This window comes from Heloderma suspectum, chromosome 7, assembly GCF_057233095.1.
Source record: "Heloderma suspectum isolate Gila_16-S chromosome 7, 16-S_ref, whole genome shotgun sequence".
Taxonomy (NCBI): domain Eukaryota; kingdom Metazoa; phylum Chordata; class Lepidosauria; order Squamata; family Helodermatidae; genus Heloderma; species Heloderma suspectum.
Window position 1 is genome coordinate 10,358,359 of NC_139464.1, and position 24,255 is coordinate 10,382,613.

General features: G+C 45.8%; 1 protein-coding gene across 1 annotated transcript in view; it reads right to left on the reverse strand.

Annotated features, from left to right (window-relative positions):
• Positions 1-24,255, reverse strand: part of SFMBT2 (Scm like with four mbt domains 2) — a 98,819-nt gene that overhangs the window by 15,161 nt on the left and 59,403 nt on the right. Inside the window, exons 9-15 of the mRNA XM_084809074.1 lie at positions 23,036-23,118; positions 18,704-18,830; positions 17,033-17,146; positions 13,294-13,336; positions 11,418-11,488; positions 8,117-8,256; positions 1,200-1,309 (exon numbers count right to left, since the gene is read on the reverse strand). Coding sequence (XP_084665200.1) covers positions 1,200-1,309; positions 8,117-8,256; positions 11,418-11,488; positions 13,294-13,336; positions 17,033-17,146; positions 18,704-18,830; positions 23,036-23,118 — 688 coding nt within the window. The remainder of the gene's footprint in view (positions 1-1,199; positions 1,310-8,116; positions 8,257-11,417; positions 11,489-13,293; positions 13,337-17,032; positions 17,147-18,703; positions 18,831-23,035; positions 23,119-24,255) is intronic.

Genomic DNA, 24,255 nt, shown 5'->3' on the forward strand with positions numbered 1-24,255 from the left:
CTTACACACACTGCACATAATGTGGAATTTCACGGAGGAGGAGGAGGAGGGGGAGGAGAAGAATAACCATTTATGTTTTTAAAACAGCAAGTTCCTAGACCTCATGGCTGCAGAGACCAAGAGGACTCTGGGTATGGATCAATTAGAATAAATTATACACAATAAACAAAGGCATGCAGCCTTCCGCAGTTATGTAAATTATGCAAAACACATGCAAACAATTATATGATTTGTCCTCTGTCCAAAAGCTGTTGTGTTGTGTTGTGTTGAACACTTAGTGCTTACGGGAGAGAAGACACATTCATACTAAAACGATCTGACACCCCTCCATTGCTAATCCTTCTCTTGCTTGCTGCTTTTGCCTCAGCCCTCGCTCCAGCTGCTCCTCTGAGTTAGGGTTCCCAATTGTGTATTTGCAGCTCCCAGTGGGGAGTGGCAAGAGGAGAAAAGTTTAGGCACCTCTCCCTTGCCCCCCTCTTGCAAACCCCCCCCCACACACACACACTTTGCAGTGGAGTGGCAACCAGATGTTCTCAGACCGGAGTTTGCCAAATGTTCAGGCTAGTCCTTAATATGATAGCCAATCCTGAAGATAAATGGGCCGGATAAGGCACAAGCATGATGCCCCATCATATAAGTGATACATTTGGCTGTTTGGACCATAGGTGTTGAACCTCAGACCCATGGGCCATATCTGGCACACCTGGGATCCCAATGCAGCCCTCTGGGGTTCACCAGATGGCCATGCCCTCTTGCTCTGGCCCACCCCTTTCACTTGACCACCTGTTGTTTGGTGGTCTCGTTCCTGGCTTTTGTGGAGCTTTTTCCTCCTTCTAAAAGGTTCAAATGCCTCTCCTAAGGCTTACTTATTGGCCCCAAGAGGTTTAAGCTAAAATATGCAGGTATTTTAGTTCTTGCCCCTTTTGTCTCTGGCCCAGCCTCCTTTCTTTTTCAGCCCTGATCACCACTGGAACATGGCCCTCGAAATCTTCTCCGAAATGGAATTCAGGCCTTGGGCTAAAAGAGGTTCCCTACCCTTCGTTTAGACAGAAACTTGCAAGGTGAATTCAAATAGAAATCCGCTGCTACGTTTATGCAGTATAACTTCCCTCCCTCCACGACAGAGATGGCAAGATTCTCAAACAACAGAAGAAAGTTTTTGTTTGTTGTGGGGAAGAGCAAAGGACAGCCACCCTTACTTTGCTTTGAGCGTCTCCTCTTGAAAATTCCACCTGGGGTCTTCAACAAGCTGCAGCTCCCGCAAAACGCTCCCAGGTTTGTACGCGGAGTTGATTACCAGGCTGAGGACCTGCCAAAAGACAGCAGAAGCAGAGGGTGGCCTCTTTAATAGGAGCCTGTGCACATCCGTGGGTTTGGGGAAGGGACCAGAGCTTGGTGGCAGTGATAGAGTGCCCGCGTTGCAAGCAGATTGTCCTGGGTCCCATCTCAGGCGTTGCCAGTTAAAAGGATCAGGTAATAGGCAATGGAAATGATCCCTCTCTTCCTGAGACCCTGGAGAATTCCTGCCAGTTACAGCTGAGAGTGCTGGGCTAGTCTGATTTGGTTCCGATGTAATAATAATTGAACAAATAATGCAGGTTACACAGGTCTACTGCAACCAGAGGTTTATTTATTATCATTTAGATACTGTCTTATCTCCTAAAAAGCCATCAAGGTGGTGTACAACAATTTAAAACAATACATCCCTGCAACAATTAATCCCCCCCCCCCAACCCATAAAAAACATTAAAGGCACAATCCTATGCATGTTTAGGCAGGAAAAAGGCCTACAACTCCCAGCATGCCCCAGCCAGTGCAATCCTATGCCTAAACATGCATAGGATTGCACCCTAAAGCATTAAGAACTACACATTTTACAAGGCTAAATTTCAAATGGCCAAGAGAATGGGGGTGGATCATAGTTCTTGAGGGAGTACATTCCATAATTTGGGGGCAACACAGGAGGAAGACCTTTCATGCGTACCTGACTATGGACAGCCAAACTCACCCCCATCCATGCTGCATGCTGGACCCTGGGTGCCCGGCAAGCAGCTGCCTGATCCCTCACTGAGCTGCCATTTTATGTAAAAATGGTGGCTCAGCTTTTTTGTATTTATTTATTCATTCATTCATTCATTCATTCATTCATTTATTTCTATACCGCCCAATAGCCGAAGCTCTCTGGGCAGTTCACAAAAATTAACTGTAAATCCCCATTTATGCAAATGGCGGCCATACAGCAGCCATTTACACCTGTAATCTGGCGTAAATGGCCCCTTTACAGCCACCGTTTGTGTGGCAAAATGGTGGCTTGGAGGACCACTGGGGACTGCTGCGCTTGCCTGGCTCGGCGCATGTGGAGTCAGGCAAGCACAGTGGTCTGCGGACTGGAGTCTGGGAGGCAAGAAGAGGAGTGAGATCAATGAATGTTCATAGAAGACTCAGATACGAGGAGAAGGAGGGGGAAGGAAGCACATGTAAAGGGAGTCCGTGGTGATCCTGCATTTAGAACAGAAGCAGAAAGCCCTAAATGCAGGATTTTAGGCTGGTGTAGAAATGCCCCGGGCTCAGCTAAATGTCAGACCAAAGCGGCAAAAGTGAAGTGCGTGGACAAAGAAATCCCAGGGTGCATTTGGAGAGGGCTTGAGGGAAAGGGAAGAAGAGAGCGACAGAGCAATCATACCTGTTTGTGTGAAGGGCTCCCAGCTCAGGGCCCCCAAGGTATCCCAAGCCCTGCCAGGGTGAGCCCGGCAGGGTGGAGGAGAGGAAGGAGCACCATCCTTTGTCATTGTTTCTCCTTCCCTTGTCTGTATTTTCAATTCTTCCTTCAACAGTTTCCTTCCCATTGGCATCAATGGGTGGGAAATGAAGCACGCTAGCTCCAGGGCTGCGGAGTTCTCTCCTTGATTTGGGGGGGGGCGTCCTGGGGATCGGGAGGGTCCAGAGCCTCTCCCAGCATGCCCAGGGAAGACCCCACACCTATCCATTTCCCCCTGATGTCGAAGCCACGATGTCGGTGGGGCAAGGGTTCCGGAGCTATCTGCAGGGGCTGCCGGGGGGTGGGGGGAGGGAGGTTCTGAGTGCAGATCTTACTCTGCAAGGTTGGACTTTGGCCACTTCCTCCTCCCTAAGCCCTGTCCATCGGGAGGGGAAGGAACACCCGTTTTATCTCCAATCTGGCCCCCAGGTCCAAAGAGGTTGCCTGGCCCTGCAGTTGCAGGCGACGCGAAATACTCTTCTGTGCTGGAGATTCCGGACAGCCCAGTGGTGGCTGGCGCCCACTGGGGCTCGTGGGGCAGAGGACAGGGCAGGAGTTCCCTCTTCTCTTGAGATGGCCAGAGGAGGTCAGGAGGAGACCATGCGTGGCACTCAGCAGCTTCACATGTGCCCGGTTGTGGGGGGATCTCTCTGCCACAAGTGGGTGGGGGCCAGGTGGCAGGTCACTGATCCACTTTCCCCAATAGAGAACCACCTCTGCCACTGCCAATCCTGGGCTAGTGGTACAAGACGCCTGCCTATATCTGGAACTGAGCAGGGGTGGAATTGAAGTCAGACTGGCTACTGACTCATTCCCACCACAGCCATGGCCGTGACTGTGACCTGGTCTGGATGCTCAATTCCCAACTTGCTAAGCCATCGTTCAGCAGCCGAAAAGGAGCAACAGGGCTGTGTACCCTCTCTTCACCCCTCCCCTCCTCAGTGCTAATATCCTGGCTTAATTAAACCACAGCTGGCAGTTACATCTAAGATGTGGAATGGAGGGTTAATTTCAGTGTACTAACCAGGACCTTAAACCAACAGTGAATGATGTAATGGTGTCAGGGTTGGATCTGAGCCTATAGAGTCCCAAAGCAGCTCTGATTCTGAGGAAGAGATACAATCCGTGGGAAAGGAACCCGCTCGTTTTTCAGAGGTGCAGCTGGAGAGCCCCCCCCCCCATCCCTGCTCACATTCCTGGGAGCAACAGTGACCCTGGTATGGAGAGGGAGGGATACCCTGAGCTTCTAGATGTGAGGCACAGGGGCAGAGACAAGCAAGAAGTGGTGGGCACCGAGAGGAGGTACTCAGCCCGATTGGCGCAATGACAACAGCTACACCCCGAGGCCCCACGGGAAAGGGGGAGAAGCTCCCCTCCTACTCTTTAAGTTCAGAGACTTGCTGCGCTTTTCTCCAAACGGAGACCAACTGCCATCCTAAGTCTTAGTAACCCCTGGTAGGCTGCTCCTTTGGGGCTTGCGTAACTCAGTGAAGCCATAAACTATGCCGTGCAGGGCCACCCAAGACGGACAGGTCATGGCAGAGAGTTCTGACAAAATGTGGACCACTGGAGAAGGAAATGGCAACCCACTCCAGTATTCTTGCCGAGAAAACCCCATGGAACATATCACAAGGCTAAAAGATATGACGCCGGAAGATGAGCCCCTCAGGTCGGAAGGTGTCCAATATACTACTGGGGAAGAGCAGAGGGTATTTCCAAGTAGCGCCAGAAAGAGTGAAGCGGCTGGGCCAAAGCCAAAAGGACACTCAGCTGTGGATGTGTCTCGTGGTGAAAAGAAAATCCGATGCTGTAAAGAACAATATTGTTTAGGAACCTGGAATGTTAGATCAATGAATCAAGGTAAGCTGGAGGTGGTCAAACATGAGATGGCAAGATTGAACATCGACATCTTGGGAATCAGCGAACTAAAATGGACAGGAATGGGCGAATTTAATTCAGGTGACAATCATATCTACTATTGTGGCCAAGAATCCCTTAGAAGAAATGGACTGGCACTCATAGTCAACAAAAGGGTAGGAAAAGCAGTACTGGGGTACAATCTTAAAAATGATAGAATGATCTCAGTACGAATCCAAGGCAAACCATTCAACATCACAGTAATTCCAGTCTATGCCCCAACCACTGATGCCGAAGAAGCTGAGGTTGATCGGTTCTATGAAGACCTCCAACCCCTTCTAGAACTAACACCAAAAAAAGATGTCCTCTTCATCATAGGGGACTGGAATGCTAAAGTAGGAAGTCAAGAAATCACCGGGATAACAGGCAGGCATGGCCTTGGTGTACAAAATGAAGCAGGACAAAAGCTAATAGAGTTTTGCCAAGAGAACACGCTGATCATAGCAAACACTCTTCTCCAACAGCACAAGAGACGACTCTACACATGGACATCACCAGATGGTCAATATCGAAATCAGATTGATTATGTCCTTTGCAGCCAAAGATGGAGAAGCTCCATACAGTCAGTAAAAACAAGACCTGGAGCTGACTGCGGCTCAGATCACGAGCTGCTTCTAGCAAAATTTCGGCTGAAATTGAAGAACGTAGGGAAAACCACTAAACCATTCCGGTATGACCTAAATCATATCCCTTATGAATATACAGTGGAGGTGAGGAATAGATTTCAGGGATTAGACCTGATAGACAGAGTGCCTGAGGAACTATGGACGGAGGTCCGTAACATCGTTCAGGAGGCAACGAAATCCATCCCAAAGAAAAAGAAATGCAAGAAAGCCAAGTGGCTGTTTGATGAGGCTTTACAAGTAGCTGAGGAAAGAAGGGAAGCAAAAAGCAAGGGAGAAAGGGAAAGATATATCCAACTGAATGCAGAGTTCCAGAGAATAGCAAGGAGAAACAAGAAGGCCTTCTTAAATGAACAATGCAAGGAAATCAAGGAAAACAACAGAATGGGAAAGACTAGAGATCTCTTCAAGAAAATTAGAGATCTCAAGGGAACGTTTTGTGCAAAGACGGGCATGATAAAGGACAAAGAAGGCAGGGACCTCACAGAAGCAGATGAGATTAAGAAGAGGTGGAAAGAATACACAGAAGAACTATACAGGAAAGATCTTAATGTCCTTGATAGCCATGATAGTAATGTCCTTGATAGCCATGATAGTGCGGTCACTGAACTTGAGCCGGACATCCTCGAGAGTGAAGTCAAGTGGGCCTTAGGAAGCATTACTAACAACAAAGCTAGCGGAGATGACAGTATTCCAGCTGAGCTATTTCAAATCCTAAAAGATGATGCTGTTAAAATGCTGCATTCAATATGCCAACAAATTTGGAACACTCAACAGTGGCCACAAGACTGGAAAAGGTCAGTTTACATTCCAATTCCAAAGAAGGGCAACGCCAAAGAGTGTTCAAACTACCGCACAATTGCGCTCATTTCACATGCCAGCAAGGTGATGCTCAAAATCCTACAAGCTAGGCTTCAGCAGTATGCGAACCGAGAACTACCGGAAGTACAAGCTGGGTTTCGAAGAGGCAGAGGAACTAGAGATCAAATCGCCAACGTTCGCTGGATCATGGAGAAAGCAAGAGAATTCCAGAAAAACGTTTATTTCTGCTTCATTGACTACGCTAAAGCCTTTGATTGTGTGGATCACAACAAACTGTGGCAAATTCTTAAAGTGATGGGAGTACCAGACCACCTTACCTGTCTCCTGAGAAACCTGAACGAGGGTCAAGAAGCAACAGTAAGAACCGGACATGGAACAACCAAGTGGTTCAAAATTGGGAAAGGAGTACGACAAGGCTGCATATTGTCACCCTGCTTATTTAACTTATATGCAGAGTACATCATGAGAAATGCCGGGTTGGATGAATCAGAGGTCGGAATTAAGATTGCTGGGAGAATTCTGAACAACCTCCGATATGCAGACGATACCACCCTAATGGCAGAAAGCGAAGAGGATCTAAAGAGCCTTTTGTTGAGGGTGAAAGAGGAGAGTGCAAAAGCTGGTTTGAAACTCAACATTAAAAAAATTAAGAGCATGGCATCTGGCCCCATCACTTCCTGGCATATAGAAGGGGAAGAAATGGAAGCAGTGACAGATTTTACTTTCTTGGGCTCCAAGATCACCACAGACGGTGCCTGTAGCCATGAAATTAAAAGACGCTTGCTCCTAGGGAGGAAAGCTATGGCAAACCTAGACAGCATAGTAAGAAGCAGAGACATCACCTTGCCAATAAAGGTCCGTCTAATCAAAGCTATGGTTTTCCCAGTAGTAAGGCTGAGCGCCGAAGAATTGATGCTTTCGAACTGTGGTGCTGGAGAAGACTCTTACGAGTCCCCTGGACTGCAAGGAGGTCAAATCAGTCCATCCTAAAGGAAATCAACCCTGAGTGCTCATTGGAAGGACAGATCCTGAAGCTGAAGCTCAAATATTTTGGCCACCTAATGCAAAGAGAAAATTCTCTGGAAAAGACCCTGATGCTGGGAAAGACTGAAGGCAAAAGGAGAAGGGGACGGCAGAGGATGAGATGGCTAGATAGCATCACCGATGCAATGAATATGAACCTGAGCACACTCTGGGAGAGTGCGCAGGACAGGAAGGCCTGGCGTGCTATGGTCCATGGGGTCACGAAGAGTCGGACACGGCTGAACGACTGAACAACAACAACAAAGCTTCATTAGGTTGAATGGAAATAAAGCCTTGGAAAGGAGTCCTTTTGTCTGCGTGTTGATTCTGGCTTCTTGAGGATTTCAGAAGGCAGCAGGGGCGTTCCTAACAAATGGTCCACTGATGTAATGGCCCACTGTGGTTTATTTATTTAATATGTATTTATTCATTACATTTCTATGCTGCCCAATAGCCAAAGTTCTGTGGGAGGTTCACAAAAATAATTGCTATCCCACTTTTCTTCCACTATGGAACTCAAAGCAGTGTGCCGGGGTTCCCAAGTGGTCTCCCATCCAGGCACTGACCTGACTCAACCCTGTTTAGCTTCAGCAAAATGGTTGCATGTGCCAAGGAAGGTGAAGCGCATGAGCCTGTTGCTCATTCCTGGCTGCTAAACTATGCAGTGTGACAGTGTCCAAACCAGGCCATTCACTGGCCATCCAACTGGGTTGTAAATCCTTCTCTCCTTAAATCCAAGTAGGATGCTGGTGGAAGTACCACAGCTCCCACATCCTGCATATTGCCAGATGTTGGGAATGGGAAAATTCACATTTTCTTCCCAACCACCCAACTGCCTCATCACCAGTCTCCTGATAGGCCCTCCACTAAGTGCCCCTTACAGAATGCCCATGCGCATGATTGCTGGACCAGCCTCCCAGTTGGCTATGGCTACTGGTGTGTGGAGGGAGTCCCCACGTCACATGATCCTCACCTCTTTAAGAACCAACACGCACTTTCCTGGCCCAACAGACTGAGGTAGCTCTGCCAATCTTCCTTTGTTCAGATGTGGTCCTGAGAAGCAGCGATGATTGATGAACAGTGCTGGACAACTGTATCTCCTGTTGATGGTACCTGCAGAGAAGAAGCACATGTTCCCATTTTCCTCCTATGTCACCATTTAGCACCCCTTTCTCTGTTCCAGCTACCATCCCCTATCTTGGAATCAAGGGTGACAGCAACTAGGAGATTACTTCATGACTTCAAGATTCCTTAATGCGGATCCAGAATTCCTCAATGCAATTTGACCATCCTTTCCTACTCACAATTGGGGTGGCTAAAGAGAAGTAAAGGGGTGCTTCTCCTACCCCCACTGTTCCAAAGTATGCTCAGGGATGGAGTAGGGATCCAAATTGTTGTTAGTGGTCCTGGCTATGAAGCTGGGTGTCAGGGATGAGTCTAAGTGCCTTGAGATGTCTGACAGCTCCGATGCTGAATCAGAGTTGGAGCAGCAGCTAGATCAGAGGCTGGGGGAGAGACGGGACCCTCCCTAGACAGCCAAAATGTTGGAAGAGAGTCCTCCCAAGACCATGACCAACAGATGGCCCAGGCTCCCTCCACCGTGAGAATGCAAGTTTCTGAGGAGGAAGAGGAGGGGCATGACTTGAAAGATGCTAGGGCAGGATGCAAAGCAAAGTGGGAAAAGTTAGGGGCAAGGCTCAGACGCTCCATCTGGAGAGCCACTCTTGGAAGCCAACATAGGAGGGAGCCACCCTAAGGGAGGGGCATCACTGCAAAGCAAGCTTGGCCAGGAGGTTCATACCCCCAAACGGCCAGCAACCTTTTCTCCCCCTGGTTTGTCTCCTCTGCTTAGAGACTGTTGATTAGTTGTTTAGAGCCTGGAGGCAGCCTGAGAGTTTTCCTTGAATCCGCATTTGTTGAGAGGCTAGGCCCTAGCAAAATCAAGTTGTTATTATTTATTTATTACATTTATAGCCAGTGTGGTGTAGTGGCTGGAGCGTTGGACTGGGATCTGGGAGATCCGGGTTCTAGTCCCCACTCAGCCATGGAAGCTCACTGGGTGACTTTGGGCCAGTCACAGACTCTCAGCCCAACCTACCTCACAGGGTTGTTGTGAGGATAAAATGGAGAGGAGGAGGATCATGTACGCTGCCTTGGGTTTCTTAAAAAGGAAAGATGGCAGGATATAAATGTAATAAATAAATAAATAAATAAATAAATCCCACCTTTTTTCCTCCTTAAGGGACCCAAGGTGGGGTTCCTTAAGGAGGAATCCTCCTTAATAATCCTCCTCCTCCTCTCTATTTTATCCTCACAACAACAACCCTGTGAGGTGGGATGGGCTGACAGTCTGTGATTGGCCCAAAGTCACCCAGTGAGCTTCCATGGCCGAGTGGGGACTAGAACCCGGACCTCCCGGCTCCCAGTCCAACACTCTAGCCACTACACCACACTGGCTCTCCCACAGAGCTTAGCCAGAAGCTTTGCCTATTGTGGTGTTGAAGGGGAAGGACGATCCATTTCTGACACTGGGGCTGTACTTACTCTGGAATGACATTTTACTATGGAGTCTAAAGATGTGTTCACATCACCACTTACCTGAATGCAAACTCTAGCGACCAAAGTGGGATTTACTCATGATCAAACATACCTGAGATTGGACTATAAAAGAAGGCTTCTCTTGAGCATGTTTGGGACAGACCAGTTCTGATCTGTGACCCAGAACTGAATTGCTCTGATGTTGGGCTTGTATGTTCATGATGGGGGAACCGTCCTCATGATGTCGCTTTTCCCTGTAGTTTTGCCCACTGGGACATTGGTTTTGTGGCTTCCTAGCCTTTGTGCAGCTTCCCCCCTTTCTAAAAGGTTATTTTTATTTATTAATTTACAATATTTATATAGCACTCCACATCAGAAGATTTCGGAGCGGTGAACAACAGAGGTAAAAGAATAAAACACCAGGTTAAAACAGTTAAAACATTTTTTGAAAAGACAAATTCCAGTAAGGTCGAATTTAATAAATCGCGGCTGGTCACGCAAGGAAGGCCCCTCGAAATAACAATGTCTTCAGGAGGTGCCAGAAGGAACAGAAGCCCTGTGGGTGAGTGGTTCCCAGGTCCGTTGCCTGTTCCGGATGGGGTTGCACTCCTTCTGAAAGATCAGGTCTGTAGTCTGGGGGTACTCCTAGACCCATCACTGCCTCTGGAGGCCCAAGTGGCCATGGAAGCTCGGACTGCCCTTTACCAGCTTCAGCTGGTTCACCAGCTACAGCCTGTCCTGGACAGGGATAGCTTGGCCACAGCAGTACAGGTGCTAGTAACCTCAAGACTAGATTACTGCAATGTGCTTTATGTGGGGCTGCCCTTGAGGCTGGCTGACACGCCTCTCCTAAGGCCCGGTGATGGGTAGTAAGAGCTTTAAGCTACAATATGCTGGGATTTTTAGCCCTGCACTAGAATGCCCCCCCACCGCCTGAGTTTCTTGAAAAGTGAATTTGGCCCTTGGTGTGAAAGAGGTTCTCCACCCCTAGTGGAGTGGATCCTAGTGGATTCCATCCATGTGGTTCCTTTAAAAGCAGGTTGCACTTGCCACACAAGTGATTCCTTGATGTGTTTGAAGTTACATAGATATATTTTTTAATTCTTTATTTAGTTTTGACAGTATACATAAAACACCATGAACCTATCATATAAAATAAGACTAATAAACAGAAAAAGGACGGAAAAGAAGAGAAAAGAGGAAAAGAAAAAAGAAAAGAAAAAAATCCACAATAATTCAAACAACATATGGAATCTCATTACAATACATACTCACAAAAAATAAGTAGGAGTCTTGGGTTGTGTCTTTTTTACAAATATTAAAATAAATATGAACATTATATTTAAAGGAGGTTTATGCCTTACATAAACCAAATATTACTAAAGGCTTTTGGGACTGAATGTGTAGTATGATCTTTATTCATGTATTTATTTATTTGTTTGTTAATTATATTTATATCCCGCCTTTTTCCTCCTAAGGAGCCCAAGGCGGCGTACATAATCCTCCTCCCCCTCTCCATTTTATCCTCACAACAACAACCCTGTGAGGTAGGTTGGGCTGAGAGTCTGTGACTGGCCCCAAGTCACCCAGTGAGCCTCCATGGCTGAGTGGGGACTAGAACCCAGATCTCCCGGCTCCCAGTCCAACACTCTCGCCACTACACCACACTGGCTGTCTTGAAGTTGTGAAGCTTGAAATACTACAAGACCTTTCTTGGCCTCCTCCCCCAAACTCACCCATTGTATCCGTCTGTGGAATCATGCAGGGGCCATGAAGTATTTTCTCAACAGGCACTCCAGGTGGTAACCTATTGGATGACGAAAGGTTACATCTAAACTATGTGAAATGTAGTTATGGATCAGGGCCACTTGACACAAGACCAAAAATGTGTAATTCGCTTATTGCACCTTTCCCTCTATCCCCGATGTTCAGACTGTGTGTGCCATTGTTCATGTAGCTAAAGCAGAAGCACTCATGCACGTGAGGAAAGTATCCGCAGGCTTGGGGTAATTCCAAAGTTTTGAAGAAGCACAAATAATCCTTTTTTGAGGAGGGGAAGGGAATCCTGTGTGTGTTGTGGGGAGGGAACCTCTGCAACACACTCAGTGAAGACTGAGCATACTAAGTGATTATATAATATTGACTGATTGTTGGGGGAAAGCCTGAAAAACCAGGGAGAGGAAAGGGAAGGGAATGGATTGGCTGGAATTCTGAACAGCAGCACTCCACACTGTAATCTCTTATTGCAGATTCCACTTATAGACTTTTATATTATCCTTCCTCCAAGGATCTTTGGGCAGTGGAGGCTGGTGGCTCCGATGTCAGTGGGGCGGTGAATCTGCTTCGGGTTTCAGTTGGAACCAGCCAGAACTCTAAAGAGTTCTGACTGAACCCTGAAGCGGATTCGCCGCCCCACTTACATGGAGCCACCAGCCTCCACTATCTTCAGGCAACAAATTTAGGGGAAGAAATGGCTGTGTGGTGAAGCACTTGGTTGGGGAGGTTTAACCCACCCCCTCACCTTCATGCTGTGGTTCTGATCCAGGTCGGAACCCCAATCTGGATCGCTACACATTTAACGTAGTGTCACGTTTAGCTCTGAGTTGTGATTCAAACCCAGGTCTCCCCGGTGTAAGTCTAACCCTACAGCAGCTACAGCATACTACCACTCCTGGCCATATGCAAAAATCTGTAAAAACTGCGTGTACTTCGTCACGTGCAATAAACAGGCTCCTGCATCGACCGTACTGAAAATGGTGGGCTCCCGCCAAAAAGTCCATGAAGTGGAATGAAAATGGGTGTACTCTGGCAAACTATGCATGAGATCCATGTCAGCGCTTGCATGGAAGTAACTTCGGTGTCACAAACTGAACCTAAGGGAAAGAGGCCTTAGAAGAAGGGAAGTTCATGTTGGAATCTAAATCAGAGTATTTGTTATCTGAGGAGATTGTATTTTGTTGCATATTTCAAATCTCCACAAAGCCATTTTAGCTCACTAGCTACTTTGGGGCAAATCGAACATGTGTCTACTGCTTACAGTTTGGGTATAATATAACCCTACAACCTTTACAGGGTTGTTGTACGAACTATAACAAAATCATATATTTGAAGCACTTTGAATGCTTGAAAATGCTATAGAAACATTATTCCTTTTAACAGCGCAGTCCTGTGTGTACTCAGAAGTCAGCCCCGTTGAGTTCAATGGGGCTTACTTCCAGGGAAGTAGATACAAAATTGCAACCAAGTCTCTCTTTTAGCCGGTGTTCCAGGATTGCTGTAAAGAGATTCTCTTGTAGCCTGTGCTGTGTTCCTGAGACACTGCATTCCTATATCCCTGAATTCTTGACACAAGAGATTCTAATTTTTTCAAATATCCCCTTAAGGATATTTTTTCAAATATCCCCATGCATGTGCGCCCCCCCATCGCGAGTCAGATAATGCGCATTCTGAACAAACAGACACATAATTCTAAGGAGGTGCGCGCGCACTGCATTGTAAGCTGCAGAACACCAGTAATTTTGGATTAGCTGCTTCATGCCATCCTAGAGTGCAAATCTTATTTATTTACATATTAAAGCTACTTTGTTATTTACATTTTAAGTGCCTACTTACTGCTTTTCGGGCTGCACGACCGCAATCTTTCTCTTCCTTTGTACTGCAAAATGAGAGTGAGAACAACATAATATATTTTTGTAATATATGTTTCTAAACATCTTGCAGATTCAGTTCCCTGCGTTGGGGTGGGAACTTCAAACCCACAAGCAAAATGACAGTCTTTCTCACCCTTTCATAAGCACACAGGAATGGCTTTTCTGGATCACGCTGGAAGTCCATTGTGTCTCGGAGCCATATCGTACAGCTTATTAGTGAGCGGCTGTCACTCCCACTTGGATTAGATCTTGCATTCATTTATGCGCTGCACCAGAATGGAACACTCCTACTGCCTTCTCTTGTGTTTTCGTTGTCTAATGGCCCCACAATGTAGAACTTGGGGTTGTTTGTTTAAACTCTACCTATGTACATATAAATTGGTGGTGTGATGAAACGCCATAAAACTTGTCACCCCAGAGACGGTGGCAAATTTGGGGCAAGTAGGTGGTTTGGGGGATTTATTAAACGGTTCCGTTGGGATGAGAGCCAGTGTGGTGTAGTGGCTAGAGTGCTGGACTGGGAATCGGGAGATCCGGGTTCGGCCATGGAAGCTCACTGGGTGACTTTGGGCCAGTCACAGACTCTCAGCCCAACCCACCTCACAGGGTTGTTGTTGTGAGGATAAAATGGAGGAAGGAGGAGGATCATGTATGCTGCCTTGAGTTCCTTGGAGGAAAAAAGGCAGATATAAATGCAATAAATAAATAAATAAATGATTATGGGCAGCAGCAACACTGCTGGCACATCTTAATTTTGTTGCTGTAGGTGAGGTGGCATAGCTGAGGTGGTTGGCAACCACCATTTTCTTTTTCCCAAGATTCCTCAGTTGTAGCATCATTCTGGGACGATGGGGTAGAAATGGCAGATGTAAGTGGGGCCTACCATTTTTGGAAGCAGGCACCAACTACTATCCCCTCCCCTGAATGTTCCAGAATGATGCTTTGCTGGGGACATTTGGGGGGAAAGAAAATGGCAGCAACCAGCCTAGAAGGATTTCTACTGCTGTGTCATAGAGGCAAAAATACTGAAACCCGCTATGACCACTTTCTCATGACACCAGTAAGCTCCCAAAATCTCATAAGAAATTTTGTTCCCTTCACCTGAAATTGGTCACACTTCCATCTTAAAGCTCCCTCGCCCCATTTCAGAGCCAAAACCTCTCATTTGAGAACTTTTGACTCAGGTCTAATTTATTTATTTGATTTGTGCCTCGCCTTTCTACCAAAAACAGCACTCAAGGCGGCTTACCATCACTGTTAAAAAAATCAATAAACAAACACACAATAAAAAAAATTAAAAACACAACACCAGAGTAAAATCAGCATCCAGCTCAGCAGACCTGCTTATACACCAAAGTCCTGCTTGTATAAAGCAGTCTTTTTGCCTGCCGGCGGAAGGACAGCAAAGAGGGAGTGAACCGTAGTCTCTCTTGGCAGGGAGTAAGTATAAAACCGTACTTACTGTTTGAAGTGCGGTATAACAATGTACAGACAATTATATTGGCAGTAAAACTGACTCGACAAATCCAGGCACAAAGACAACAAAGGGAATCAGATTTGTTTCCTGAAACATGTTTTTACCAACATTATTAGCAAACAGGATGAGAGGAGAAACCCACCGAAAACCCAAAGACAACTGTGGAAAGATATGTTTTAATAGTATGACTGAACACTAAAAAATCTCTAATAATTTTTTATGATAGATTTTTTTATGATAAGTTTTTATGACAGATCTTGTGGATTTTATTGCATGTGATCCCCTCCCCTGGATGAATTGAGTTAATTATTGTGTTACGCGTTATGAATTATTTTTCTTATCGGAAAATACTTTTAAAAAATTAGTAGTAGCAGTAGTTTGGGAGACCATTGCATGCATTTGATGAAGCCCACAAAAACTTACACTGCAATCAAGGTGTTACAGGACTTGGTTACTTCTGCTACAGAAGAGAAAAACACACTTACTGGGAATAAAGTTCCACTAAACTCAGTGGGGCTTACTTCTCAGTAGACATGTGCAGAGACTTAAGTGTGAGTAATATGGCTACCCCTTTCGTAACTGCACTGATTGGGATATTAAGAGCACAATGCTATGCACTGGTAGACAGAAAAAGTACTACAGTTCCCAGCATTTCTCAGCCAGACATGCTGGCTGGGAAATGCTGGGTGTTGTAGGATTTTTTTCTGTCTAAAAATGCATAGGATTGCATCCTAAATGTGCTTAATTGCTATTACACTACAACTGTGTGTGCCATTGTGTGTACTTTAAACAATTACGTTACTATTTCATTAAAACATTATGCTTAAAGACCCAATGGTGCACTTCCTATTTTTGCTCATCTTGCTTTTATGGGATCTGTACTTAATAAAAATAGTAAAACACCACCAATATTCTTGCATTCAGAAGAACATAATATGTGATTAGATTTTGCAAGCCTGATTACCCCGGCTTATTTTCCCGTTCGTTGCATTAATAATAACCGAGGCTGCACAATTTTGCATCTGCTCTATTCTCCCAAGTTAGGCATGGCTCCTTGACTGGAAAATCAAACATGTTTTGTTCTTAAAACCAAAACCAAAACTAACAAAAAATAAACAAAACCCCAGCACATTTTCAATCCCGACTCACAAATGTTAATGCAAGCAGACAGATTTCATTTAGTTTTTAAAATATTTCTTAGCCACCTTTCAGGGCAGGAGCTACGTTTTAGGGCTGAACATAACCCCCACCTCCAACCTTCTGTACCTTTGTCCTTTTCAGAAGGTGAGGGGAAAACATGAAGCTATGTTTTAAAGTTGGTTTTATATTCTGGCTTGTTTGGAAACCATTAACCATAGTTTCCAGGTTTGGATGTGAGAGGAAGCTACAGGACACTGTGGCTTCCTGGCTTGTTTCCCCACTTCTCCAGGACCTTCAGTGTTCACCCCTATTTCATCTAAAACCCTCAAAGGACGTGCCAAAACTTGCTGGGCATCTCTCGTGACATATATTACTCCTGAGCAACAGGAAGAGGTTTTGCCTCTTCTTTCAGGGTTTCGGAGCCATTTCGTTTGCTATTTTCTCTAAGCCTCCAGGCCCCTGGCATGGGCTATGGGCAGCTTGGAGCTGAGATCCAGACTTCCAGCCCCTGTAAACCAGCAGCCCAGAAACAAATACAGGGGGCTGTTCACATGTGCTGGACAGAAACGATGCCCCAAACCTAGGTTCTCCGACATGGGCACCGTTCTTGACACCCACCATTCTCCCTGCCCCTCCTCATTTAAATTTTACCTCTTAAGATTTTAAAAATTAATTACTGTTTTGTAATTACAACACCACCTGTATTTCGGTTCAAAAGAGTGGGTTTTGTGTTTTGGAGCTCAGACCCCAGCTTTGCCTTGTAATTAGGTTCTTTCTTTTCATCTCACCAGTTTGCCTCCTGGGAAATGAAGGTTTTGTGGCCAGCCATGCCCACCACAGCAGCCATTTTATGAATGGCCAAGTCCCCACTCCCCCATGGCAGCTGTTTTGTGAGAGTGGCCATGATATTCAAAATCCCAGATGTGCCCACTGACCCAAAACGACTGGGGACCCCTGTCCTAAACCACCACCAATTGCTTTACAGAACTTCATAAAATCTCCTTGCCTTCCACCAATTAAGGCCTACCTACTAAAACACTACTGTGACAGCTCGCAATATAAATTTTCTGCTTTATGTACTTACAAATTGCTTTATGTGGTGCCAAGAGCTTGTAAGCATTTGCTTCACACCATCCAACTGGGAATATATCCATGGATTCTACATCAACTATGTATTCTGGAGCAGGCATCTGTAAACCTATAAACACAAATTTATAATGCAACTTTAAAGCCAGGAAGGATGCAGCACGAGATGCAGAAGCATTCATTTCCCTCCCTCCAAAGGATGTGCTGGCGGCGACGGGGGCAGGGGGATATCTCTCTGCTCCAACAGGAAGCATCCATCAACATCTATGAAGGAGTGAAACTGGCATTAAATAAGGGAGGAGGTGAAATCGATGAGTCCGTTTCCTTTTTACAATCAGGGATTTATATCATTGCTCTTAATACTTCACAGTTGAAACAGACATCCTAGTGGTTGTTGCACTAGCACGAAAACAACCACATTTTCCGAACGCTGTTGAGTTCCAGAAAAATGCAGTTTTCCAGCAATGCTGCCTTGATGAAAGACTACTGGATCCCATGCAAGAACTGAGTAACTATTGCCTAATTATTTCACTTGGAAAATAACACATCTCTTGTTTTTATGAACTATGGGTGGGGCTGAAATGCAAATCTTGATAGGATTGGGCATGCTTACACACACCCATGGCTGGAATCCTATATGGTAAGAATGAATGTATTCTCTGAATATGGATCCTTATGCAGCCAAAATGGGACCCTCTAAGCATGAAAGGGCAATATCAGCAGGCCAAGCTTTGCACAAGAACAAATTAAACCGTTAGGGAAAAAAACCTGAATGGGTGGGAGACCCCAGATAGCCCAATGAAGTCCAAGCATGCTCAGTGGTCACAGAATACTGTGTGTCTCTCAGGGGTGGGACTGGGAAATGCGGGGGACATGGAATGGAGTATCCTGAAAAAGGGCATTGCTGCCTGGCTGGAAACCTGAACGGGAGCACTCCAACGCTGCAACATTTTGTGCTAGTTCCCACATGTCTTCTACGAATACTAAAAGTACACTAAGCGCTGAAGCCATCCCCATGCCAAATCCTACAAGACAAACTAAAATCTCACTGCATTGTAGTAGATCAGGGGGTCCCCAATGTGTTGCCCACAGGCATCCGCAAAGCTCAACACCCCCCAAAAAAAACACAATTTCTGCATTTTTAAAATATACATCCATGGATTTGTACATATTTATAGCAATGAATACATATGAAATACATATGAAAACTTTCATGCAATTAACCATAGCCTTGCTATTTCTCTCCACCCAACCTCTTTCCTTGCTCTTTCTCTTCCTTCCTACCTCCAGCCTTGCTCTTTCTCTCCCAGTCACCCCTTTATTGTGCCGTTTCTCTCGACTCCCAGCCTCTAGCTTTGATATTTCTCTCCCTCACCTCTTTAGCTCGCTGTTTATCCCACCTCCCTGTTTCTAGCCTTACACTTTCTCTTCCCTCTACCCCTTTGCCATGCTATTTCCCCCTCCCAGCCTCTAGCCTCACTATTCCTCTCCCCTGCTGCTCTTTAGCTCACTTCTGACTAGCCAGGCCCCCATGGCAGCCATTATGTGACTAGCCACATCTTCCATGGCAGCCATTTTATAATGGTGCCCACAGCAATTTCTCAAATTCCCAAATGTGCCCATGGGTCCAAAAAGGCTGGGGACTCCTATAGTAGATACCCTCACTTACCTTCAAAGCGGAGCCACATCAAGCGTCCTTTTACTGATGAGACAGAAGCCACACAGATTTCGGCAGGGCTCCTGGGGTTCACGGCCTCAAGCTTCATGTTTTTCATAAAGCCTCGGCTGAAGGATACCTGAAAGAGGCCAGCCATGAAGCTCTGTATACACCCCAGCTTTCATTTTGCACTTTTTCTCTTGGGCAGACAATGTTTTATTTTGTTTTCCAGCAATTGAAGGCAGCTTTAAAGAAGGAAAGCTACTCATGATGCATGTGCTCAACCCACTATCATCTCTGGTTAAATAGGCCTGGTAGGTTTTTGCATTGGTTTCAAAGATCACAAAAAAACACACCCATTTGCACCTATCCCTAGGCTGCCTGCCCGAGAACTGAGATCTGTTGGAGAGGCCCTCCTCTGCGTCCCACCAGTACGAAATATACACTATGATGGGACATGGGAGAGGGCCTTCTCTGCTGTGGCACCTCGGTTGTGGAATGCCCTCCCCTTGAAGGCCCGATTGGCGCATTTTGAGAAATTGGTCTCATTTCGGCGCCAGGTAAAAACATGGCTTTTTACCAAAGCCTTTGAGGGCTAAATGCATTCCCTAGCACATTGTTTTAACTGTTTTATTGTTTTAGATTTTAACTGGTTTTAGCTTGTTTAATAGTTTAACAAGCTTTTAGGTGTTTAAATTATTTACTGTTTTATACTGTTTACACTGATTTTATCTGTATGAGATCTTAATGATATAGGGCGGGATAGAAATGTTTTAAACAAATAAATAAATAAATTTGACCAAACAGGACAGTGGGACAAGAGAAATGTGTGTGCACCAGTGTTGGCTGTCTCATGAGACACTTTGAACTCTCTTAAAAAGTTGGATACTGACTAGGCATGGAAAAGAACTTCTTTGGTTTACATCTTGATAAGAATGTACCAAATTAACACTTTTTGAATCAATATGTGAATCGGCATGGGTATTCTTCCATATGTGATCTACTCAGAATTTTGTGATGCAGTTATCAGAACAAAAAATGGGTGCAAAATGTGGACATTTGGAGAAAATGTGCCCAGAAATGAATACCTTCATAGGACAACTGCCAAACAAAATTGCATTATATTAAGGGAAAACGCTTGCAAAAAATGCATACAAAAATTTGCATATTAGGAAAAATGTGCATGAAAATGCATATAGATTTTTGTGTGGGTTTTTAAAAATAAAAATTGCAAACTGGTGTGGAAACAGGACAGAATGAATTTACGACTGGAAAAATGAGGGACTGAGAGAAACCAAAACTGACAGATTTGTCCAGCCCGAATCCAGACAAAAGTAATTGCTCTTATTTCCCATTGAAATCAATGGGACTTAACCCAAGTCATGACTAACTTATTGCATTGATTTCATTGGAAATCCAATTCAGCTGGATTTCAATCCAATCCAGTGTTCATCTCTATCCAAAAAATTGCTAATTACAAAAGATGCATGTAGAAAGATGCAAGGGGTATGGAGATCACAGTGAAAACTGGTTTTGCAGATAAATACATAATCAACAAATTGAAATTTGGCAGAATCTCAAATTCTAACATTTTAATTTTGAACATAAAATTTGATACCAGCTGTTGATTGTTTGGCTTTTGCCACCTATTCAATGCTTCTTGAGTAAAATTAGCATACCCCCTTGTTGTTTTAAGAGCGTTAATTTAATGGCAATTGTTGAACAACCTCAAATGGAAGGGGAGGTGGAATAAAACATGTTTAAATGAATAATGCAAAGTCAGCTGTTACTGCATGCTGTTGTATGCCAGCTAAGAGATGCCATTCAGTGCCAAGGGCAGCAATTTCTGCAGCAGTTTCAGCTCTGTAATGGACATTCATCATCACATAGGGCTGCTTAAGAAGTGCGGGCTAGCGGGGGCTGATTTGCCAAGGATCTCAGGTGGATGATTAATGGGGAAATTGGGGAGAACCAAACTGCATTAATCCAGAACCCAAACTTTGGCTAAACAAATATAAAATATAAATTAAAACAAAAGGGGGAAAGGCTTTTGCGTTCTCTGCTGTGTCAGAATGTGCAATAACAACAATAGCAGCAGCAGCAGCAGCAACTTTATGCCGTGCTCTTAATGTGCAGCATGCTTTATAAAGGCGCAATCCTTTTGCATGTTTAGACAGCAAAAAGGCCAACAACTCCCAGCTGGCTAGCTGGGGCATGCTGGGAGTTGTAGGCCGTTTTGCTGTCTAAACATGCATAGGATTGCACCCTAAGAGAAGAGGTTCCTGCTTCAAGGAGCTTACAATCTAAAATCCAAAACAGGGGACACATTTGGGAGGGAAACAGAAGCAGGGTAAACAGGGGGAGCAGATGCATTTATTTCAGTTACACACATTCAGGTGTAGCCTTAAAGGGACTCGGGGGTCATCCCAAAGGCTTCACAGCAAAGATGGGGCTTTGAGGAGGGAATGGCGATACTCTTATGCATACAGGAACCCCATTGTGTACACTGGCACACATAGATGTGCAAGAAGTTAAAGTAGTGGGACAACAGGTGGAAAGTGACTGTGTAATTCTGGAACTCTTTCCAGCACCAGTTGGGTGGCTTTGTGCAGTGCCAGCCAAGTCCCTTTCCCCATGCTGAGAGAGGCACGGAACAGAGAAAAGTAAAATAGGTGAGGGGACGGGGCAATGACACCAGTGGAAGGCTTTAAAAGGGAAAAAGGAAAGGTTCCTGTTGTGCAAGCACCGAGTCATTACTGACCCCTAGAGGGATGCCGTTTTTCCTCAGCGTTTTCCTGGCAGACTGTATAGTGGGGTGGTTTGCCATTGCCTTCCCCAGTCCTAACTACCTTTCCCCCAGCAAGCTGGGTACTAATTTTACGACCTCAGAAGGATGGAGGGCTGAGTGGACCTGAGCCGGGTACCTGAAAACCAGCTTCCGCTGGGATCGAACTCAGGTCGTGGGGAGAGTTTCGGGTGCATTACTGCCGCCTACCACTACTGGACAAATTCATGCAGGAGAAGGCTATCGATGGCTACTAGTCCTGATGGCTCTGTGCTACCTCCAGCACCAGAGGCAGTGAGCCTGTGTACACCAGTTGCAGGGGAACATGGGCGGGAGGGTGCTGTTCCACTCATGCCCTGCTTGTGGGTTCCTGGTCTACAGCTGGCTGGCCACTGTGTGAGCAGAATGCTGGACTAGAAGGACCCTTGGTCTGATCCAGCAGGGCTCTTCTGATGTTCTTAGGACTTCTCCCCGACTCGGGGATGGGGAAGGTGTGGGCCTCCAAATGCTGTTGGACTGCGATTCCTATCATCCCTCACCATTGGCTGTGCTGGCCCGGGCTGATGGGAGTTACAGTCCAGCAATATCTGGGGGGCCACACATCCCCCAGTCCTGCTCTAGCTGCTGCCCATCAGAGTAGACCAGGGGTGGGCAACGGTCTTTCTGTCATGGGCCACATGCCCATGCGGGCAATGTGTCGGGCGCCACGGTGAGTGGGGCCAGTCCCCAAGTGGGTGGTCCACTCCTTTTCTCTTTCTGCAACCCCTTTTCTTCCTCTCCCTCTTTCTTCCCACCCAGCAGACTGCCAGGGGAAGGACAGATCACACTTGAACGGATCCCATACAGAGGGCTTTTGAAATTAGGTCGAGGGTGCCCACCCTGGAGTAGACTGACTCAGTAAGGGCAAAACTACATGTTCTCTGAATCATGCATAGTGGCGCTATGCAGGACTGATTTCTCTACTCTCCCGCAAGCACACGCAGCCCTGATTCAGATCAGGACCGTGGCGCTTCAGGAGAGGGGAGTTTAAGCTCCTTGCCCACCCATTTTTGCCCTGAACGTCCACCACCATGGAGCAGGGGGCTAAAAAAAGGCTTTAAAAAGCATCACTTGATTCCAATTTTGGGATGGAAATTGGTTAGAGAAGCTTGAAGCTCTCTAAAAGTGTCATGGTCCTGATCTGAATTTAGGATATGCATGCTTGCAGGGGAGTAGTGCAAACACACCACTATGTGTGGTTAGGGGAATGTTTCATGAAGCCTTAAGGCCTTAAGTATTTATCAGAAATAAACCTTCTGCTTACTTAGGGCTGCTTTCTGCTGAGCCGTTTTTTCCTCTGGATGTGTTTCCCCCCATAGAGGGACTCAGATGCACAGATGGGATTGCCACATATACACATATAAATCTATTTACATCACACTTCCCTTTTTTTCAGCATGAAAGCAGTGCCGGTTCTCCAGGGCCCAACAAGGGAAGTTAAACCAAGATGCAATGAAGCGTGGGACTGGCAATGCCAACAGCAAAGAACATAACGGAAGGGAAGGAAAAGCGGATCTTACATTTCTGAAACAGAACTGAGGAGCCGCTTCTGCTCCGCATTGCTTCTGGTAATCCGCCCAGTCAAAGTCCTGGCTAGAATAACCTGCGGGGAAAACCCAGAAAACCAAAGCTGTTAACCTCTCTCTCCGATACAGCTTTCCACAGCCTAGTACCCTCCAGATGTATCAGGCTGCCATTTCCATCATCCCTAGCCAACATGGCTACTGGTTGGAGAAGGCTGCTCTAATATAGAGAGCTTCAGTTATTGGGCGGTATAGAAATGAAATGAATGAATGAATAAATAAATAAATAAGGAGACAATAAGGGATGCTCCACAATAGCTTTTCTGCATGGATACAGCTTCCCCGCATGGGATAAGCACACCTGCATTGTGTTCTCCCTGACATTCTACTTTTCTAGGTGTGGTGACTGAGGGACAATGGAACAATCATGAGAGCCCCCGCCTGCAATCTGCCGTGGTACAGTCTAGGCCAGGGGTGGAAAAGTTGTGGTCCTCCAGATGTTTTGGCCTTCAGCTCCCATCAGCCTTAGCCAGGTTAGCCAATGATGTAGGGCAAAACATCCAGAGGACCACAGTTGCCCACTCCTGGTCTAGGCACTACTTGCCTAGCTCCACGATGGCAAGGCCTAATTCCCAATCTGTCTTCTTCTTTTTTTTCTTTTTTTTAAACCCAGATGGAATTAAAGAGTGGTTTGTTGGGAGGAAGGGACCATATTCTGGACAGAATTGTGGCCCTGAGGAATTATAAGTGACAGATGAGGTTTCTGTAGCAGTACCGTCCACAATGCACCATGCATGGAGATGGTGAGAGAGATACACAAAGCCCTTCACAACAAGGCACTTTCAAACTGTAGGGGTGTGTGTTTCGCTCCTAGGGATGTGCAAGCAAGCAAAACTCAAGCTCATTGGGAGTTCTCCAAATTCCACCTCAAAGCTTGTTCCCACTCATGTCCGTATCGGAGACTGTGAGCTTTGTGTTTCCTTTTTGCATGGAAATCTCTGAGTATTTTCATGCACACTTTTCCAAACGTCTACGTCAGTTGTGTGCATCTTTGAAAGGCATGCATCCTTCTCCCATTGATGACGGTGTGTTTATATGCAGTTTTCAAAAGTAGACTTGTTTTCACACGCAATTCTCAAAGATACACATGCTACTGAATGCTGGTTGCATCTGAGTTTGCATTCAAGTCTACGCGAAGTGGGTAAAATCCTGATCAA